The 22,367-nt window shown below is 42.6% G+C and overlaps 1 protein-coding gene across 3 annotated transcripts in view; it reads left to right on the top strand.

Annotated features, from left to right (window-relative positions):
* Window positions 1–712: 712 nt before the first annotated feature.
* FBXL4 (F-box and leucine rich repeat protein 4) overlaps window positions 713–22,367 on the top strand; it is a 70,699-nt gene continuing 49,044 nt past the window's right edge. For 2 of the 3 annotated variants that reach the window (XM_069804913.1, XM_069804916.1), the window contains exons 1-4: window positions 1,359–1,483; window positions 1,668–7,015; window positions 7,817–8,406; window positions 17,174–17,519. In XM_069804913.1, the coding sequence (XP_069661014.1) occupies window positions 7,898–8,406; window positions 17,174–17,519 (855 nt within the window). In that variant the 5' untranslated portion in view covers window positions 1,359–1,483; window positions 1,668–7,015; window positions 7,817–7,897. Of the gene's footprint in view, window positions 832–1,358; window positions 1,484–1,667; window positions 7,016–7,816; window positions 8,407–17,173; window positions 17,520–22,367 lie in introns of those variants that run through there. The other variant, XM_069804915.1, reaches the window with a different exon arrangement.

Below are 22,367 nucleotides of genomic sequence, written 5' to 3'. Positions count from 1 at the left end.
TTCTACCATGACTGAACGGTCCCAGGTAGCCTCCCACACGGCCCACGGCCCGAGGAGAGCAGACGGGCTGACAGCAACTTTGGTGATCATCACAGGGGCTTAGATCGGAAGCGGCAGTTGAGAGAGAAGGCACAAATGCTTGGGCATGCGTACCAAGTCGAAGGCTATGGAAGCAGAACACGACGCTTCCTTCGCAGTATGCCAGCGAGGGAGCCAAGAGCCACTTCAACTCGCTGGAGCAAGTACTCATTAGGATCAATTAAAATCAGGGCTGCCCTTACGACACGCCGGGGACTCGAGGCACCACGTTGAAAGCATGACGCGGGTGGGCTGGGGCTAGGGCGAGACCTACGAGCCGCCTGCCACGAATCTTCGGGAGAAACCAGGCCGGGGCTTGCCACGGGCAGGCGGGCTACCCGGGGGAGGCTCACGGCGCCCGCCCCACCGCGGCCTTCCGCGGCTGCAGCCGTGAACCGGCACTCCCCGGGGCGGGGCGGGCTCGAGTCACACGCGGTAGCCAAACAATGACCCTCCACCGCCTCTTCGCTTGAGTTTGCGACTGAAAGAGAGGCAGAGCCGACGGGCCGGGCCGGGCCGAGGGCTCCTCTCCTCAGGGCCCGCAGCGCGCGCCGCCGGCAACGGCCGCCCCGCCCCGAGGCGCGGGCACGCGCGGCCCGCCGCCCCGCCCCCGCGGCGGCCCGCCGCCGCGCCTCTTCCTCCGTCGCCCCGCCCCCGCCGCCGTGCGGGGCTTCCGGCGGCCCGTGGCGTGGCGTGGCGTGGCGGGGCGGCGGCGGCGGCGCGCGGCCCGAGCTGCTCCGCCCTCCGGACGGGGTAGGGTGGCGGCTCCGCTCGGGCGGGGGAGGGGAGGGAGGGGCGGGCGGGGGAGCCGCGCTGCCTACCGGGGGCCCCTCCCCCCGGGACGCGGCCTCGGGGAGGGGGTCGCCTCGGTGAGGGCGGCAGGTGCCGGGCGCCTTCCTCCTCCTCCTCCTCCTCCTCCTCCTCCGCGCCGCCCCCCCCCCAGCCCCGGCCCCGTCAGCCCGTCCGGGAGACAGCCCGGCGTGGCGGGTGCCGGTGTGCGCGGGCTCCCGGCCGGCGGAGGAGGGGAGCGGGCCGCAGGGCCGGCGCCCCGGCGGTGGTCGGCGGGGCCGGGGCCGGGGCCGGGCAGCTGCCCGCGCGTCGGTGAGGGCGCCCGGAGGGCAGTGGCGGCACCGGGCCGTCCCGCCTGCCGCGGCGTGGGGGTGCCCCGGCGGTGCCCGTGGGCCCCGGCGAGACCCCGGCCCGGGGAAGGTCCCCGTCGGCACAGAGCGCGGGTGCCCGGGGCGGGATGATTGGGGGGGGGGGCGCGGCGGGGGGGAACGGCCCCGGGAGCAGGGCAGGGCTGCGGGCGGGTCGGGGCAGGGGCCTGCGCGGGCAGAGCCCGGCCCGCTCGGGGGGCGCCGGGGTCCGCCCCGGGGCGAAGGGCTGCGCGCTCCCCGGTGCGATAGTGACAGCAGTTACACCCCGTCACCCCGCTGCCCGGTCCCCACAGAGGAGAGGCGGGGCAGGGCCTTAACGAGCGGTGGGCGTTTGTGCGTTTGTTGGGCGGGCAGGTGCTCGGGGCGCTGCTGTTGGGCGTCCGTCCGTGCGGGCGGGGGGCACGGCGTGGCCTGACAGCCGCGGGCGGGGAGCAGGACGGGACTGCCCGGAGAGGTGGTGGGGCACTGCCGAGGGGAGAGGGCACCGCGAATGCTCTCGGGTCGCTCATCCAAAGTAGCGTTGAACGGGGACGCGCCTTCCTCTCGTCTTGTTTCGGCCCGAGGAGGAGGGTGCCGCCACCGCTGAAGGGCGGTTGGCCGAGGTGAGGTGGGGTAACGCCGGTGTCTTCAGGCTTTGTGCAGAATGAGTCTTTTTTAAAAAGGGGCTACCCGATGATTTACCCGCATCGAGAAACAGTTTCTGTTGCGTGTCAAGACAACCTCCGGCAGGCAGGGTGGTCGCTTCCAGCATGTGGTGGGTGCCCAAGGAGTGTTTGTCCCCGTTACACGGCGATGCTAAACCACGCAGTGAGTTCTGGTCCTAGCGGGAAGGAACGGGCGACCAGTGAAGTAATCTGAAGTTGCTGGATTTTGCACGTTTTGATGTCCACGATGGCAATGCAAGCAAGATCTAAATACGTAGAATTGTCATAACGTTCCGGTTTTTTTCAGACTGTAAATTTATAAGTTGCAAATGTGTAAAATGGCTGTGTCTTTAGTGCCAGCACACATCACAGGAAGAAACATAGCAAGCGGGGCCCAAGTTTAAAGTATGCTGTAAGAGCTTATTAATTTTTAATTAATATCAGCTTCCAGTTTCAACAAGTTGAGTGTAGATGTTGGTGTAATCCTAGGTAATTAACAGTGAGAGATGCTAACCTGTGGTAAAAATACTCCGTTTTAGCCTGCAATGTAAGGACCCAGTATTCCCTCAGTGCATTAATGTGCAAAGATAATTAAGAGATTTCCCGTTTACCATCTTTTATCTAAGACACATGTATTAAATTGCATTAATCTTTCTTCAGAGATAATATAATCTATTGTTTTTGCCATTTATACGTTCTTTGTAATTTGTCAATGTTGCGTTTCTTTTATAGTCAAATGAAAGAAAACTCTGCACAGTACTCCCAAGTGTGAGATTAGCGAAGCTGGTGTAAAGAGGAGTTATTACCTCTCTGGCTTTAAAAATCAAACCTGGTGTAGACATGACTTCTACGTACAGCATTTGCTCTCTTGAAATAGTACGAACTCTTGTCTAACACGTGCGTTGCCAGGGACAGCTCAGGGATGAAATATGCCATCTTTTGGTTTTTTTCTGTGTCTAAGATCCGTCGTTATGTTTTTACACACATCCTTCACTTTGCAGCCCCTCCAAATCCCCAGTATTTTTCTGTGTATTTGCCACCTTTTCTCAGCAGTCTGGTTGGTGGATAACTACGTAATTATGTCTTGTTTCTGCTCTCATGGGATGAAATTGTGAATACTGGGGAGCTGCATTTGCAAAAACAACTAAAATGAATAGGTACAATAATCATTAGCGGGATGGGTTTCTTGGAGCTGGAAAATAGATTTGTGTACATAAACTCCCTGTAAAAAGAGGCAAAATAGACTGAAGGGATGTAGTGCTTTTGAATGGTTTAGTTTAATTAGTGCCTGTTCCCATGAAATCTGTACAGAAACCATAAGACCTTTTCCTTTATCAAGGTTTGTTGTGTTTGAAAGAAGGAGATAGTGAATTACAGTCTTAGAAGGCCTTCTGTTTGTATAGCATGACAGGAAGAAAGGTTAATCGTAATGGAAAAGGGAATTTGCCCATATAATTGGAATAGTTGTCAGTTAAATAATGATCTGAATGGGAGAGATTGTAAATAATATGATGGGCTCTAACAAATTTTGAAAGGAGGTAGCATCTGTCTCTCCTAGGAAGGGTTTATTCCAGGCCTAGTCCGAGCTGGCCCTCTGGAATCCTGTCTGTCTTGTAACACTGGAGGTAACATTTCCATGGCCCTTTGAGCTGGTCCGACCTGGGGCTCTTGCAGTCTGACAGCCCCCCTGAGCCAGCGCTGACTTCATGTCAACAGGCAGCCACTTGGTTCGGGGAGATGAACGGGCTGAAAAGTACGCTTGCAAGAACGGCTGGCGTCGGGCTGGACGAGCCCCGGGGCTCGCCTGGCTCCCCAGCAGTGCCGGCTGGAGCGGCGGCCCTGGAGCAGAGAGGGACGGGTCTGCGTGGGGCAGGGGACGGGAGCGCAGAGCTCAGGCAGCCCCGAGAGAGGCCGAGGACGGGATCCGGTCTGGAGGTGCAAAATGGGCACGTAGGCGTGGGACAGCACCTCACGACCTCGCTGTACCTTCATAGTGTGTTGCTTTTTGTTTCTAACCAAACCCTTAACGCTCTCTCTGCTAGTCTGTGGTGCCTGCTGAAGGGCCTGGTATTTAATAGCGCCATTTCAGTCCATTTAATGGTATCTTGACAAAAAAAAATTATGACATGAAAGAAACCAAATGAAAGAAGTAGAAGGCTGCTGCTTGGGAGGAGGATAATAAGATATATTTAAAAGAAACCTTTATTAAGCTTCAGTTTAGCATAACTATACTTGTACGAAAGAAAATGAACAATATACAACAGGCCAAAGATGCTGCCAGAGATTGGAAGGTATAGTTGCGTAGGCCAAAATGCAGATCTCTTAAAAGTAATCAAGCAGTTTGGGGGACGGGGGCAGTTTTCCACATAAACTTTGCATGTACATGAACTGCTTTGCTCCAGAGCTGTTTATCTTGATGCTTTGCATAGGCCTGAGTCTGCATTTTTATCTTTTTTTTTTTTTTTTTTTCCAAAGTTAAATCCCTTTAATTGGAAATCGGCTTGACCTGTGGTGATTGCTGAAGAAATCTCTCTATATCATCCGGCCCTACTGATCTGTATTTAATGTAATTCTTTCACTAGCTTATTATCCTTCAACCTCCTGAGCAATTTTTCATTGGTCTTTTAACTCTGCACAATTCTTAATGCTTCTTTTATAATGCCAAAAGAAGAGTTCCTATTTGTATTGTAGTCCTGATGCTTGTTTATCCTTCTTTTATAATAGTTTTCTCTTTCCTCTTACATGTTAGAAACTACTGAATCCTGTGTTGCTTTTAACTCTTTAGAAGTAATTTACCTTCACTTGTATTGTTTAGACTAACACATTTTTATGAAAGCTGTATGCTCTTCCCTGTTTCTTCCTACTTACTTTTGAGCCAGTTGGCCAACGTCAGCCAAAATTGACAATGTGGCGTCAGTGTCAAAGATATCAAATTTTTACAGGTTTTATGAAAATCATCAAGTTGGTAGAGGGGGAATGACCCAAATTAATCGTTCTGCTAATGGAGAATCTGCAGCATGATTTCAAGTTATCTGCTCCGTTAGATGTGACTTAAACTGGGCAGCTAGTTGACGTACAGCTCTGAGCCAGCCGGCGGTTATGCTTCTCTCTGGCAAGCTGATAGGGAGCACAGCTGGGTTTGACAACGGTGCTGTAAGAGCTCCGGGACGTGGCCAGAGGAAGCCTGGGGTTTGCAGTGCTGACATGAAGTTGTGTAGGATGTGTATGTGAGAGAAGTGATTCGTACCTGATCTTGAAGTACCCCAGGCTGAATGATTCTTGAAATTGAGCTCTGTAAAGCCGTAATTGCCGTGGAGCAGCCTTCAAACCATGCTAGTCAGTGAAATTTTGAGTTAGAAGCTGGTGTATGTGCTTGTCTACCTACACATGATTGCAGGGCTTGACAGCAGTAAGTTTGTTGAAGTTTAATGTCTGTTGGCATATTATGTAAATAGATATTTACTTTTAAGAGGGAAAAATCCCGAAGGAGAATGTATTTGTAATCTTCACTTACATCTTACGGCAGCTCCTCACTGAAAAGATAAAATAACAATTTTCAGTTTGGAGTTGTGGATTTTTTGTTTGGTTGGTTTTTGGGTGTTTTTTTTTTAAGGAGGGAAGATGGGGGTTTGTGCTGCTTTTTTCCCAGTGCTTTTTCTAAAAGGTGGTTGAACAGGATGTTTGGGGGAAATGTGACATTGTTGGGTTTTGGCATTCCAGGAGAGCTTGAAGTGGATCCAGCATATTGTCTTATGCATTCCCTTCTGCACTGAATGTCAGGAGTAATTCATGTTGTTGACAGCTATGTCAACATGTGAAACTGAATGAAGGACAGGAACTAAACAAAAAGCTAATAATAGAAGAGGAAGAAAGTGAGAAGTGAACACTTCATTGGTAAACTTTCTTGCTGTCACGAGTAAGAGGGTCAAATAGTGCAGCCTGTCCTTATCTGTTACCACAAGCGCCTTCTTGTTGGCAACGTTCAAGAGCTGTTTGTACATCTCTGTGCGTTTTGTGAGTATGGGAAAGAAGCAATTTACCCAAGAAACACGCACAGTGGATTTATGTAGAGGCATGCAAAAGTCACTTTGATTCATCGCCATTTGTCTAATTATTTACCCTACTTTAACCTTATGCTTCCAAAAACTCTATTAAGTATGGTCTCACTTGTACCGATTGCAAGCATTAAATATGTGGTTTGTCTGCCAGGCAATATGAGGCATTACGTTAGTTGTTTTTTGATGCGTCTTCTGCGGCGGAAGAGTCACTTCTGTTGGTTCAGTGATTACCACAGTACGTATCCTGTGATAAACTATCTGGCAACTCCAGTACAGGCTGTTGAAGAAACATTTATTGTATTTTGAGACATGCATAGTCATCCCTGTTTTGGCCTCTAACAGGTTATGGGCTTTACTCCTTATTCTTCCCTAGTGAAGCTGATGAACAAGTTAATCGGAAAGCCAGCTTGTGAGAAACAGTTTGTGGTACTGGAGGATGTGAATTCTGGAGTGCTGTGTTACTGCCCAAGTGTGTTGTGTACTGCTAGCGGAAATCGGAGAATACATCTTGCATTTCGTTGTGTGTTGGTAAATCTAACAGTTTATATCACGCAGGTATGGAGCGGCTGCTAAATATGGGACAAGCATATGTAAGAGGATCTTTATTAGTAGAGAATATGATACAGCCCTTCTGTGTCCTGAAGACAACATTCAGCTATCAGTATTTCTTCACCATTGTAAATAGACAATTTTAGTAAAGAGGTTTACCTTTAATTTGGCTCTTTCTAAGTGTTAAACCTGTTTGTTTTACTTGTGATTTGGTGTAGGCTGTGTAAAACACATCAGTATCCTTAACTATTAGTATGTTTTGTGTTGATTTTTTTAGGTGGCCTGGCAGTACACAGATCTGGTACATTTTGTGTTTATCTGAATTGTTACATAAATGAAAATATTTTCTCTTATCAGAAGTAAAATGCTTTCTATGGAGACTTCTGCTTCTGATGCCAGGACTCTCTTGAAAACTTACTTTGTTGCTTGGCTTAAAGGAAGATGATGTCATTAATGAATTCTGAGCATCCTTCAGGAGGCTGGTGACCCTTCTATCATTGGTGAATGCTGTCATGGACAACTACAAAGGGTAAAGATGATATTTTTGTGAGTCTATTTCACACTAGTGCTCTGATATAGGAAACGTGGGTTAAGTTTTTGGTTTAGATTAACTGCCCAAAGTTTACTCTTTTCACTTTTAGAACCATTCACAAATTAGGGAAACAAATTAGAGGAAACAGTTTGCTGGAGTAGCTGTCCAACTTTCTGTATGAGCTGTCTTTGAAGGGTGTGTTTACTCTCCAGATTATAATATATATATTCTTGAGCTAGCTTTAAATGAACTAATTTGGGTCTGGGAGCAGTCTTACTGCAAAATAGAAGCAGTGAAGTAACTTAGGTTTTGTTGAGCTGTATACTGCTGCAGCCTGACTAGGCACCTGAGTACTTTGTTTAAGAGTCAGTTTTAGTTCAAGTATTTCAAAATTCTACTGCTATTTTAGCTGTACCTTCAGATACTCTTCTACAGTTGTTTACTGCAAGGGACAGATTTCATTTCATACTTGATTTCATTTCCCTAAGTCAGTGCAAGATTTTCTTCTCTTAATAAATCCCTGAAAATAAATAATGCTTAATTTAACCATTAGTCTTTTTTGTTGCACAAGGGCTAGTTTTGGCTAATGTTTCTTCATAGTCTTCTCTTTTTTTAAACACAGTAAATGGGAAGCCACACTTAGTAGCCTCCAACTAAATAATTGTCTTAAAATAAAATGTAGTAGTTTATTAATATTTTAGTAGCGGTACTTTGTTTAAGAGGATATTTGAAAGAGTACAGTTTGCTTTCTAAGAATGTTTTGTCTGCTCACTGTGTTTATTCATTCTGTTTCATCAGCTCTTTTCCAAAACACCACAAGCAGTTAGTGCACCTTACGAAGGACTCCTGACCTTTCTCATCTTCCTAAGTCATACATAGATGTCACCAGTGTTTCCCATGTTAACAGTTCTGAGCATGTTTTACTATATGTGCCTTCGGCGCCGAGCTAGGACAGCGACGAGAGGAGAAATGAACAGCCGGAGGGCTATTGAATCAAACACCCGAGCCTTACCTATCAACGTTGAAATAGTTCAGTATGCCAAAGAAGTGCTGGATTTCAGCTCTCACTATGGTAGTGAAAACAGCATGTCCTATACCATGTGGAACCTAGCAGGTATTCCAAATGTGTACCCTAGTTCTGGTGACTTTACTCAGACAGCCGTCTTTCGAACTTACGGGACCTGGTGGGATCGCTGCCCTAGTGCTCGGCTGCCCTTCACGAGGACGCCACCCACCTTCTGTAGCCAGGACTATGTAGAACTTGCTTATGAGGAACCAGTTTATCCCACTGCAGTGCACATTCTGGAAACATATCATCCGGGAGCTGTGGTCAGGATTTTGGCATGCTCTGCAAATCCTTACTCACAAAATCCACCGGCTGAAGTAAGGTAATTTTTTTTTCTTCTCCTTTATGCTTTCCTGTAAGATGTTAAATGCTACAAATAATGTGGTTTAGCGAACTTTGCTTCCTAGTATTTCTCTGCTTTGTATCTGACCCACTAACATTTTCTTTATTTCTGCGTGTTTTTAAAACTGTGGTGACATGTTCTTATAGCAACTTCAGAGCTGTGGATTTTTTTTTTTGTAGGAATTAATGCAGATCCTAATATCAGATTTGATTTGTGTAATGGTAGCTTTTGTGTTGGAATTTTTATGAGCAATAATTACTATATATGTACAAAAATCACTTTTGAAACGGCAGTTTGGAGTTCTTCTCTTTCTCCAATAAGAAGAGAAAATTGTGTAGAAAAGGCTGAGGATTCATGGTTGCTGTGTCATCCTGCTTCAAGTAGCCATAAACTCCTTTTTCTCTCTGCATGCTTTAGGCTCTATGTATAGTACAATCAGGCTCTATAACTATTCATATGGAAATGAGGCCAAAACCAGAAGCACAGAACAGTCGGACAAAAGATGATGCCATTTGTCTGATCTTTATTTTTGGTCTGATCAAAGGGTGTGAGCCGCGCTTCATTTTTACACACGCTTCATAGGCTAAAAGAAGCAGATTTGATCCTGTTGGTTTTCCTTATAGTAGGAACTCCTGATGAAATTCCAGTTGGGGGGGGCAGGAAGATGAGGACCTGGGGAATGGTAAGATAGTAAAAAAACCACTGTGTATGAGGTGTGGAGCTCTTAGTGAGGAGGTGAGGAAATAGAAATGGAAGGAGAAAGGGAACAGGTAAAAGCACATAATGGGGAAAAAATTGGGAAAAGCTATTGGTATATGCAATCAAAGTATTCCGTATACATCAAAAAGAGATGAAATTATACCAAACTCATAAAGGAAAGGAGAACCGACAGAAGAAAGACTTAACAAAATGTATCCTGTAGAAAATGATATGCCAACAAATACTGTATTCCTTTAAAATGCACACTTTGGCGGTATAAGTTTAGGTTTTGGTTCTTAAACAATACACTTTAGTTTTGTGTAAAGACCAAGAAGTGTTGAGGGAAAGCTCTAGAAATGTTAACTGAAGGACCTATTTAGTAAGGTGCACTAAAAAAAGAGAAAATTGTTCAGAGAGATAAAAAAAGATGGAAGTGAAAAGGCTAGTATAAAATTTACTGGGATGTGCTTTATGACTTCTCTTGGGGTGTGGTCAGAGTGAGAGCTCAGACTTTCCCTTCTTCATAAGAAAGGATGAAGTTTCTGTAGGACCCTGCTTTTGATGTGTAGGCAGGAGAGTGTCTTCTGTTCTGCCTACCTAGGTTAACAGCATTTTTGGTTAGAAGAAGATTGTCTTAGGGAGCCTCAGAACTAGTTGTCAGTGCTGCATCTTCAGTACTTCCCAATCTCTATGCTAGAGAAGTGTTAGAGGGACTTTTTTTTTTCTTTTTTTCTTTTGGCTTACCTTTCCTCAGCAGGACTTGTCTGTTCAGAGCTGCACATTTGGTTTGTCTCCTCCTTTCTTCTGAAAGAGACAAACATGTATTATGCATCGTGTCTTGAAGGCAAGATGAAGGAACGCTTTCTCTACATGAGGTATGCAGTATTTTTTCTCTGTTCATTTGCTCACCTTTATGAGGGGAGTATGAAGAGTTGCAAGAACACGGTCTCTTTTCTGCTTCAGTTATTGGTCCCTTGTTTTCATGTCCAAAAATTGTCTGAGATGTCAACTAAGAATTATTTTTTCAAAGGTGGAATGCTGCTGGTAATCTCAGTGTTTAACTGATGTTTTGGACTTGAACTGCCATACTATTTTCTTCTGTTAAAAAAGGCCATGTCCTAGTTACTTGAAAGGCACCTAGAACCTTGTTCTCCTGTTCTGACTGTTTTGATACTCAATTTTAAATCACCTTATTACCTAAAAACCTTAAAGTGCTGCATTGTTTTATCTGCAGACTCTGGATCTGTTTCTTTCTGAACACCAGTGTAGAAAGGGTAGGTCATTAGAAAGGTTCCTTTTCACCAGTTCTTACTTTGATATAAAAAGAAGGCCAAAGTAATGGTGGAGTCAAAACTGTTGAGAGGAAAAAGTCTGCTGAGACTTGTTTAAATGTTATGTGTAGTGGATTATACTAGTCCAGCTGAGTAATCTTTTTTTCTCTTTGTTTAGTATTTAAAACATCAGCTCATCCAAGACTTTGGTGTGTGCAAAAGCTTCTAACCTACAAGAGGCTCTGTAAGGACTTGGTGTACTGCAGTCCTTGCTCAAGAGCACTTTATATATTCTTGTAGAAAAATGGCAATAGTCCACATAGTTGGCCAATGTGTTGCTCTGTTGCTCACTTTATGCTTCCGTTGCATGGAAGAAAGACTTATGCAGGTTTTCAGAAAAAGGTCTTTAGTCATGTTGCTCTGTTGCTGGTGGATTGAATACTGCTATCAGTTACAGCTTTGTAGGACACTGTCTCAGATCAGCTTTATTCAGAATCTTTTTAGAGGTGGGATCAGGTCTTCATGGAATGGGAATAAGCATTTATTTTTCAGAATGTAATGTAATTGTTCCTAAATAGCTCAAATGTTTAAAACATGACAGTTAATTTGAAGTTTTTTCATTATGGTTTAACCAGCTTCCAGCAATTTGAGGATTCTCTGTCCTTTCATATCTTTTGCTACTTTAAACACAGAAGAAATTACATCACTCTCCTGCGCATAAAACAGTTTTTAAAAATCCTAAGTGTCAGAGAAACTACTGTCTTTACACATGGAGACCTTTTGTGCTTTTCATTAGTGCCACTCACACCTTTACTAGTGAGAATTTCTTAAACTATACTAACATTTGCTAGCATCCATGTACAAATTTGTTACATGAATTATCTGAGTGCAGAAAGTCCAGCTGAAAATTAATAATCTGGGATTCAGGGAATATTGTAGCATAGTCTCAGTTTTTTATGTGGTGAAGAAATCCCTCCCTTTTTTGTATTGTGTTGTGCTTACACTAGTGTAGCCTTGAGATTTTGCACTGTGGTGCACGTTCTGTGTACGCAGGGTTTGGGGACAGCGACGAGTCCCTCTTCGGCCAGTGGAAGAGGCAGAGCTCCGCACGGACGTGATGGGGACACCGCACCTGATAGCGGCGCGGCTGAACCCAACCAAGAGAATTTTCTTTGTTTCTCGTAGTGTATTGGGTTGATGGATAAGATATAGCTAGCTTCTGTGATGAGGAAAATGTTTTCTTTCTTGTCTCTTTCCTCCTTATTTACCCGGAAGGCTTACTCTTGGCGATTCCCTAATGGCTTCTTCGGTGTCATCCCTTTTGAAACATTTCGATACTCCTAATAGTTAGCTGCTGTCACAGAAGAGTTTGTGTATGTTTAAATGGGAGCTTTCAAGTCAGAAATAGTTTTTTCAGAAGTTTTCCAACTTCTTCCTTTTACAAAAATAACTTTGCTTTTTAAATTTGGAATATAAAAGAAAAAGTTGGTCCCTGTTCTTCTGTCGGGGTCTTTTTTTAACTTAATTTGACAGTTTCTCTTATCTCATGTACGTTATAGTGACACCACATATTCATGTGCTTTTATAAAAGCTCAAAACCAGAGATTCCTAACTAGTCTGGGATGTATGGCAGTGCTTGGGGTGATGTTTCATAGCATATGTCCTTACTGCTGTGCGATGATTGCTTCTGGAGTAGATTGGAGATTGTTTTATGATTATTTTTTTTTCTTGTTTTCCACTGATAAAGTGTAACACCGATTAGGTTGTTTCTCACAGGTGAGATACCATGATCATTTGACTGGCTAGGAGCAGTTCCATTCTGCCTTGTGTGTTCCTGCTATTTACTTCTATTTAATTTCATTTCTTTCATGTCATTTAGAATTTTGCTAGATGCTCTTTTGAGCAAAATTCTGAGTTTGATTTGTAGATTAACAGTTTGGCTCAATATTTCCTAGCTTAGCTGTGTTTGTTGCATGTGAGGTTCCTTTCTGTTTCTGAAGGTCTTGAAGCCTGTAGAGGCAGAAGCTGCTGCAACCAGAGGAGCAGGTTAAGAAAGATGGACAAAGTAAAAGGCTCCCTTCCATTAGGAAGTTCATTGTATTTACGCCATACAGTGCTAATTCAATGTTGCAGCTTTGTTTGCTGGCACCCAGGATAGGGACCAAAGTGTTTGATGAAAAAAAAATGCTCCCTTCTGATAAAGGGATTCAAACTAGAAAGGCAGTGTACTGAATATAAAATATCCTCTCTTGCTTGTAGAGAGTGGCATTCAGATGGTTCTTTCGTTCTCCCTTTTGTTCCCTGTGATTCTCAGCTGAAGGCACCCAAAACACTGCTGATACCATCAACACATTCGAGTGTGATAAGGGACCTTCAGGGCTGTATCTCACCTATGTGTAACACGCAACTTAAGTTCTAGCCACTTGTGTCCTTACTTATAACTTATTTTGACATCATCAGGGAAACAGCTTTTTCTTGTCCAGATGACTGTCATAGAAGAATGAATTCTGGGTTCATGGGACACTGTCATTTTTGAGAAACCCATTAAAAAAAAGCTCACGTGGACAGAGCAGTTATTTCCAATATCTTTTTCTATTGTAAATGCCCTGAGCATTCTTGGAGTCCTGTCTGCTCACTCTGGTATTTCAGAATTCAACTCCCAAAGTGGAAGTGAACATCTGCTGCATGTTCCCCCATAAGTAATTAGACTGCTGTGAACTCTGCTTATCACCTTTATCTGAATGGTTCTAAAATTGTTCTCATATCTTCCTTTTATATTTATGAACTGACAGCTGTGGTCAGGGGTGCACTGTCCAGGTTGTGTTGAACCTAGTGTGCTGGAGCATCCCTGGCATGTTAAGAGGCAGGAAACATTTACTTGCAGGTAGCCTACAGATTATTTACAGAGTACTTGCTTGGATAAGAGCAAATGGGATGTATTATAATCACATATCATGATTATAATTGTTGCAGAAGTTGTAATTTCAACAAAGGTGTGGTCATATTAGTCTCTGAGTTTCCTTATGTTCTCCTTGTTGGTCTATCTGAAACGTTCCCTTCTTTTGGCTTTTAACACAGCTATAAGTTTCTTGGGACAGGACATTTATTTTTTGTGCTTGAATTGCACATAGTGCTTTATTCACTTTCTACACCAATCTCAATTTTACAGTGCAAGAAATCTCAGCAGATTGCAGGCAAAATTTAATCTTGTCTTGCCGGAGAGAAATCTGATTACTTTTCCTAGGAGCCACTTTTCCAAAGAATCTTTATTGTTATATATTTTCTTCAGAAGTAACCAGGTCTACTCAGGTGTTACCTTAACCATTAAAAAGCTTTCCAACAACATTAGGTCAACAAAAAATTAAGCATTAAATATGTGCTCTCATTTGACACAAACCTTGCAAGTATGTTTCTCAGCCTAAAAATCACTAGACTGTATTTTCCTTCATGGTGAGGGAGGGAGCATGGGAATTTTTTTTTTTTTTTTTTTACCACATAAGTGTATGGAGTCTTTAGGATCAGAAATTTTAGCAGAACGAGTTCCTGGCTATCTTTGTGAGATAGAGAGAAATCTAATGGAAAAACTGAGTCCATTAAAGCTGAATGGAACAACTTCACTTAAAGTCCTCATTTTCTTCAATCACTGGAGAATGAATACGGGTGTTACTGCCTCTCATTCAGGCTTTGCATGGCAGTGTAAAGATTGAGGCTTTCTAGCACATTGCTGGTGAAACCTTCTTATCAAAGCACTCTCATTACAACATCTTTGATCAGCTGTTACTGTATTATCTGCAAGACCTGAGGACAGAAAATGTCCTACCTTCAGTCATTTGATTCTGCTTGATTTTTTGAGAGCTACCTAATTAACTCAAAGGGGAGACAGGGGGAGGAAAATTCCTTCAACTTCTTTACAGGTATTTGTTGGGATTCAGTTTCTCTTTGTTTTGGGTTAAGTAGTTTATCAAACATCTTAAGCTTGGAACAAATGCAGACAACCTTATTGGGGAAGCTGATTTTGGTACACACTCTCAAACCAGGACTGACTGTCAAAATGCCTTTCTTCTGATGGATTTTGAAATGGATGACCATAACAAAAAAAATGCTCCAGAGCAGAAGAAATGCAGTTCTTACTGAAGCCTCTTGGAAATTTAGACTTTTTTGGTCCATTTCCAACTGTGGAGTCTTCACTCCCATTCAGATTACATGTGGCCCGTAAGTGTCAAAGTGCTGATCCTAGATTAAGAGACTGCTTCCAATAGTAGTAATGGGTGTATTAAGAGTACGCCTACACTCAGGAAGAGTTTGCCAACCCTGACTCAGAGCAATTGCTATGGCCTGTTCTTGTGTGCGGTGCCACCAAGGCAGAGAAGAACATCAAATCAACCTGACAGACTTGAGGTTTTCCAGTTAAACCAATAGCTAACTCCTTTAAAGTTATATTAGTGGGCTGTTGATGAAAACAGTATGGTAAGGACAGTGGGAGACATTCACCAGTGGTCTCGTTCATCAGCACTTGCGAAATTCCACATTACATACCAAGACTGTGAAGTCATGCTACATGTCCTTCCTTTTCTCTAGTTTATTACAAAGACTGGAAACTAGAGACACTGCTTGCTGAAGGAGGTTATTGCTCTGCAGTTTGATGAACCTAGACCTCCAGATGCATTGTTTTTTTCCAGAGCTCTGCTACTGCTGGATAATCCTCTCTCCAGGGCACCAAAGGAGCAGTCAATAACTGAGACACGTTCTGTTAAAAGTTGATGGTCCAGTGTGTGCTAAATTAGTGAAAAAATAGCCTTGAGTTTCCCTAAGGATAGTTTGAGTGGGTATATCAAAGTGTCTAAGCAAAATGTCAGATGGTGATCTGGATGTGTTCAAGAAAGGTCATGTGCATTGCCAACATTAAGTATTTGCTTAGGGAATCGACCTATATGAGAGGGTGTGACAGTGGGACTACATCTCTTACTCTTTGCCATGAGTCGACATTCATTTCCTAAATGAATGAAATCTTCTCTTAGTAGTAAGTGTCTCTTAACAAAACCTGTTAACCGTAGAGCAGAGTTGTCTGCCCTCCTATGTTGGTACTTTCTGATGTGCCATACATTCACCAGTCCTGCGTGTTTGGTTTTAGTTCATGACTTTTTTTTTTTCCTTTGACAGAAGACTTCTGCAGGCCTCCCGTTCAGCTGTAAGGTATTTGTGGAGACTGGCGTGATGTAGGATAGGAAAATTTACCTGTGCATACCTGAAAATGTCCATTGTGAAATGGAAGTTTCAGCCGATGTGGATTAATTTTCCTACCCTTGAAATAGTAGCAAATACCAAGCTTCTAAGCCTTATTTATACTGTGTGCTATGTTTTAATGAAAGTCCTTATATATTTTTTACTTTCTGTCATGACGAACAAAGTTTAAGCATTTGGTTCTGGAAAATAAAACGTTTGATTTTTATTTTTTTTAATTAATATTTTTCCCCTTTGTGTTCTGCAGTACCTGTCAGTGTTGAGCAATACTTGTAAGTTCAGAATAGTGGTATCTGATAGGGAAAGCCAAGATGCTGAGGTACTAGGGAGCAGATATAGCATTTCTAAGACCCGTGTGACAGGACAAGTAGCCTCAGAAATCCTTGAAGCTGGGACTAGGGTGATCGGAAACAGATGGAGTAGATGTGGAAGTGTCTGGGTTATGCACACAGGGTACAGAGATGAATGTAAGCAAACTGTCAAAGGGAGTAGCAGCAGTGGCTGCTGGAGGCATCCTTCTTTAAGGAATTAACTAGACTTGAGGGAGGAAAAAGATGGACATCAGTGACTGAAGGACCTCTAAAATCCATTCACTGGATGAGGACCCATGCAGATATAAAGAGCATGTTCTGTTTTCAGGCCTTTTGGTAAGTCAGGGAGCACTGAAGACCTAAAAAATATAAGACTTGATTCTGCAGATTGCTCAATTGGCAGCAGGTTTTGCTGTCATTTACTGGAGGAGATTTGAGGGGTGTGTGTAAAAGTAAGGGTGTATGTATGGAAATTCTGTGCGTGCCTTGAACCTCCTTCTGTCACTGGACCAAAGAGGAGAAAACTTTTTAGTTTAGCGGTTTGGAAATTCTAATGTTTTTTGCAAAGGACCCTTTCAAAAATGACTTGGAAGATTGTATTTTCTTTGGTAATTTGACAGTGGATTACTTTTAAAAGCAATAATTTGCTTGCCTAGACAGATAAAGTAAAGTTTAGATATTTTTTTTTTTAAATAATTTGCAATGCTGCAATTTGAACAGGTTTGATGCTAAAGAGTCTGAGCTGTGGGGTTTTTTTCTTTTTCATTTTTTTGTGAAAACCTTCTGTGGGAAATAAGAGGTGAGCTGACTGTATATTTATTTAGGTTACATGGCAAGACTATTCCCTGCATACTTACACTAACACACTATTGTTGTGAAGACATCTAATCCATTTGTTATGATTGCCTTACCTGTGAGTTGTTAGAACAACTTGCATGTGTGTAACAGTACTCTAACACAAGTGCCTGACTATGAGTACACAGCTTGTTTTGTTCGTTAGCAATGCAGAGAAAATATGCTAAGGTCATGAATTAGTGTGCCCTGTTAAATTAATCCTTAGGATATTTATGAAATCTAGGGAAAACAATTTTCCTTGTCTTTTCAACCATGTTTCTCATTTGTTAAATACTTCTGACAGAGAAGCGCTCTTACTGTGTTCAGGAATTGCTTTAGTAACTTTGACTTATCTGTATACTGTCTGTGTGTGCAATTTTTCTTTCACAGATGGGAAATCCTTTGGTCTGAGGCACCTACAAAGGTGAATGGTCCTCAGGCTCGGCAATTCACACCTTGTATCAAACAGATAAACTTTCCCACAAACTTAATCCGACTAGAAGTGAACAGCTCTCTTCTGGACTATTACACTGAATTGGATGCAGTAGTACTACATGGTGTGAAGGAGAGACCTGTGCTTTCGCTTAAGGCTTCGATGATTGATATGAATGATATTGATGAAGATGAGGATGAAGAAAAATATGGCTGTGGAATGGACACCCTTAATAAGCAGTTCAGCGTTGTTACCCTCAGGGAATGGCCGACTAACGGATATTTTGATAAATTGCCTTATGAGGTAAGAAAAGCATGTTTATACTCAGTATATTTGTCTTGATCATTAAGGGTGCCAAGGTGCTTTATAGGGTACTGGTCAAGATTGTTGTTTTTTCCAGTTAGAGTTGCTTGCATTCTTTTGTGAATCTCTTGCAGCTATTGTATAGTTATGCCTGAATTATGCAAGTCTGTCTGCTTCCATGGATGGATATTAGCAAGCCACTTTGCTGGTATTTGCATAGTTACTGCACTTTTATTTCTCAAGAATCTGTCTACTCACAGTGTTTACGCCAGTTATTCTAGCCTTGAATTTCTAGCTCTTGAACTTAGAAGCTTCTGACAGTTTTCCAGTAGTCTTAGTCCTCATGCTTGATGAAGAAGATAATATAAAAGAGATATGAAAAGATTGAATCAAGATCCGTAACTGAAAATAGTTTGTAATAGGCTAAAAGCTTCTTTTCCTGTTATCTCTCTTAAAAAAAACCACCCCAGAACTTTGTTCTTGAAACGGCCATAATGTTTTCATATTATTATGTAATAAGCCTCTTCCATCCAGCTAAGTTTTGAATCATGGTGGAGGTAAAAAGTGTTATAGCTGGACTTCTGTACACTGTCTTGTTTTGATGTTTGCACAGAAAACAGTTGTGAAGAAACTACTCCTTTCAGATCCCCTGGCAGTGGGGCAGTTGCAAGTGTGCTCAGAGTCAGTGTAGATAAATATTTTCTTTCCTGTAATTTCCAGTATGATGATATTGTGAAGTATGATTGCTGAATGTTATGTGCAGACCAGGAAATTCTCAGTGGGGTATAGCTGTTCGTGGAGGCTAGTACCCTAGTTAAAGTAAGAATTGAGAGATGAAATCATTGTCTTCACCTCTCCCAAAATAAACTGGGTTTGCACATAGTAGAAAGGAGCCTTTACTTGCTGGTCAGACCTCTGGTCTTGGGCAGAGACATGATTGTTCCTGCTCTTCAGTGTACTGCAGTCTGGCAAAACAAGCAAGTGTTTGTTTACTGCGGTAAATCATCAAATGCTCAGAGTGCTTGTGGCTTGAATCGGAGTCGCTTTTGAAAGCAAAGGGAGGATGGTGAGAGATGCTGTCACCAGTTGCAGGGCACTTTCAGAAATACATGATCTGATCAAATAATATTTTGCTTTTGTTGCTTCCTTTGTCTCCAAGTACCCCAATTTGGCACGTGAAGGCCATGGTTGGGTGACTGTGTGCCCTAGTAACCTGCACAAGTTATGCTGTGCTTGTGAAGAGGAAGAGTGGGGAAGAGAATGTAACAACTCTCCCCATCTTTCTCCTGTGTATTTATCTTCTTTCTTAAGTTTTCTTCAGTTTTTGAGTTTGTTTTGGTTTTTTTGTTGTTGTTGCTGCAGTGGAATAATAAATGAGGATACTAACTTCACCCTGAGTTAGCTCTAGTGGTGTTTTTTCCCCCAGAGTCCATATAGTGTTTAATACACTGTCAGTGCTTGTGTATCAGTACTGAAGTAAAGAAAGTACTTGGCATATGCAAAGGTGCAGTTGATTCCAGAATATCTTAAAACGTATAACTCTTTGAAAGTTTGCAAACGTGTTGGTTTTAGTCATTCAAAGAAATTGATTGTAGAGAAAACTTGATTTAAATCTAGGAGGTCTTGTTTGAAAAGGCTGGATAAATTGATTTGTAGTATAGTAGACTACCAGAGAGATTGATTAATCTCTCTTCTGTTTCATGTGACTATGCATATTCAGATTATAATTTAGGAAGTATTTGTAGTCCCCTGACTCCTATGAACTTCTACCTCCATGTACTTTATTGTGCTTTTCTGCTTTCCTGTTTGTGTACCAGCTTCCCTTTTTATCCATTTTTTAACAAGTTTGGTTTCATGAATGTATTTATATTGTCTATCAATACCAAGCACATTCTTTTTCTTCTGCTTTGATATAAAGAAACTGAAAATAAGGGTGGAATATTTATCAGAAAACTACAGGAGACTATTTCTGGGCTGGTTTTGTGACAGCAGAAATCCCAGTCCCCTACTTTCTTGGTCCAGCTGGAAGGTTTGGGTATCAGAACAACAAAAATGTTGCACTTTGTAGCATGACAGTTTTTTACCGCATCAGTTATGGGAACAGTACTCTGCGTGCTGTCTTCAAGACTGACAAGTGTCAGATTTTTCTGGGAAGTGTTCGAACCTGGTAATGATGAAGTAAGGCAACTGACTGCTTCCAGTTTTGATTGATACATTACATGAAAAATTGTATCTTTTTATGTGTTCATGTTTATTGTGAACGTGTAACTGTCCTAAGTCTTCATACATACACCTATTCCTTATCTGAGCTGTTTCAGGCTTTTCATACTACCCTCCATAATTCACAAAATACACAAGCTGAATGGTCTTCTGTGCTAATCTTAAAGTAAGCAGCAGTTCCTCCAGCCTTTGTTTTGCCTTCGTTGTCTTTCTGAAACTTCCATAGACTATCCTTTCATAGACTGTGTTGTTCCTCAAAATGGCATTAGGAATGGCTTGCTGCAGTGTGAGCTCTAAAACCATTGTAAGAGTCGAGATTGCTCCTGCCAACAAAAGAGAAAAATGCTCGACTCCTGGGGCACAGAATTCCTTAGAAGAAAGTGTGAAATCTTGGATGACCTAGGTGGGATAATTTTCCTTCCGTGCTCATGGATGGTGTTAACCAGCCCTTAGTAGCTGTTCTCTAGAATTACCTTAAAATTGAGGAAGGGTTTTCTAGGAGACACTTCACGTCCTTGTCTGTCTTCCCAGTTATCTTTGACTAACTTGTGCTGGTTGTAAAGTGGAAGGAGTAAGGCCTTAGTCTTAGTTGGCTTTGCAGGAATGCTTGAGACCTGAAGGCCTGAACAAGTTAAAAGCCTTTGAGAAAGGTGAAGAATACTTGCCACAGCATACCTGTTGTGAAGTTTGAGACTCACCAAGATGTGCCAGGTACCAAGAACGTAACTTTTGTTCTCCAGAGAGGAGAGTCAGGAGAAATCCTGCATGCTGCAGTCCAAAAGATATTTTTTATATAAATTTTGATATAAAAAGATACAAATGACATCTTTGTCATTCCTTGAAGCCAAATTTTCCTAAAGCTGCCTACAAGATTTATGAGCTGTTCACGTCTACTGGGGAAGTGAATTTCACCGCTAAATGTGGATTTGGCACCTATGTTCCAGGAAAATGGGTCTTGAATGGAAGATCTGCATCCCTTAGATGATACTTAGATGGAAGAGTCGGAGAAATAAGCAGGAGCATTTTTAAGTGTCACACACTTTTTTTCCCTCAACAGTAAACTTCTTGCATCTTTCCAGAACAAATTTTTGTAGGCTTTCAGATAATCTGCAAAATTTTATGCCTCGCTTTCTAAAGAGAAGCTCATGAGGGTCTTAGAAGCTCTCTTAACAGCTAATAACCATATGGCACAAGATTCTTCCCTTCAGTTAATGGCCAATATACTGCCAGTTGCTATAGCAGACTAGGCTGTGAGCAACGGCATGTGGAGAAGATCTCTCCAGCTTTAGTCCTCCTGGAGTCTCGATTATTTGATTGTGCAGTCTGTCAGTAAGATCCTTTTCTGTTCTTTGAATCAAGAAGGAGCTTAGAACCTTTACAGCCTTTCATTGCTGAGAGGATCAGAGCCTATAGCCTGGTGATGTAAAGCCCTCTCCGCCAAAGCATGTTATGGGAGTAGAATAAAGGAGAGACTTAAATTATTCTGGTTTTGTGAAACAGTTGCAAGATCCACTTTTCATGTGTTCATGTGTACTATTAAATGTGTATGCATTTGCTGGTTCAAGCTATAGGATCGTGCAACTAAGGACCGTGTTTTCTTAAACCATGTTGAGGAATGTCAAAAGCCCTAGAATACCATCTTCTCCTTTCTGCCTTCTCTCTTTGCCTTTGTCGTGGTTTAACCCCAGCCAGCAACTAAGCACCACGCAGCCGCTCACTCACTTCCCCCCCACCCAGTGGGATGGGAGAGAAAATCAGGAAAAGAAGCAAAACTCCTGGGATGAGATAAGAACGGTTTAATAGAACAGAAAAGAAGAAACTAATAATGATAATGATAACACTAATAAAATGACAACAGCAATAATAAAAGGATTAGAATGTACAAATGATGTACAGTGCAATTGCTCACCACCTGCTGATCGACACCCAGCTAGTCCCCCAGCGGAGATCCCCTGCCCCCACTCCCCCCAGTTCCTAAACTAGATGTGATGTCCCATGGTCTGGAATACCCCTTTGGCCAGTTTGGGTCAGCTGCCCTGGCTGTTTCCCCTCCCAAATTCTTGTGTTCCTCCAGCCTTCGTGCTGGCTGGGCATCAGAAGCTGAAAAATCCTTGACTTATTCTAAACACTACTGAGTGACAACTGAAAACATCCGTGTGTTATCAACATTCTTCTCATACTGAACCCAAAACATAACACTGTATGTATTTTCATATTGGAGGGACTCACATTGAAGAACGAAAGAGGAAATGTGTAGAAAGTGCAGATATTCTAGGTTTGACCAGCATCCAAGCATTACTTTCTGACCAAATCAAGTTCTGCATTATTGTGCTCTACTCACAGAAAGCGTTTTATTGGGTACAAATGGTTATTGCTTGCTGTTATTCAGCAAAAAAGCTTAAAAAAGCTGGAGAAACTTTTGGGTAGGTAAGTACTATTAGGAGCTACACCGTTGGTAAAGTTTTACCCCATGTATTGAAGAGTTTGGTGGAGATCCTGTCTGAGCTTATAAGTGAACGTTGCACTGGGTGAGATGTCTGGTTTTTTAAGATGTTATATTTTTTAACTGGTAATTCAAAATACATGCATATATGTAAGATGCTGCAGTTGGGGACTATGATGATAAAA

This window comes from Haliaeetus albicilla, chromosome 17 (assembly GCF_947461875.1).
Source record: "Haliaeetus albicilla chromosome 17, bHalAlb1.1, whole genome shotgun sequence".
Classification (NCBI taxonomy): Eukaryota; Metazoa; Chordata; class Aves; order Accipitriformes; family Accipitridae; genus Haliaeetus; species Haliaeetus albicilla.
The sequence above is the reverse complement of the archived record's forward strand: the minus strand, read 5'-3'. Positions and strand labels throughout refer to the sequence as shown.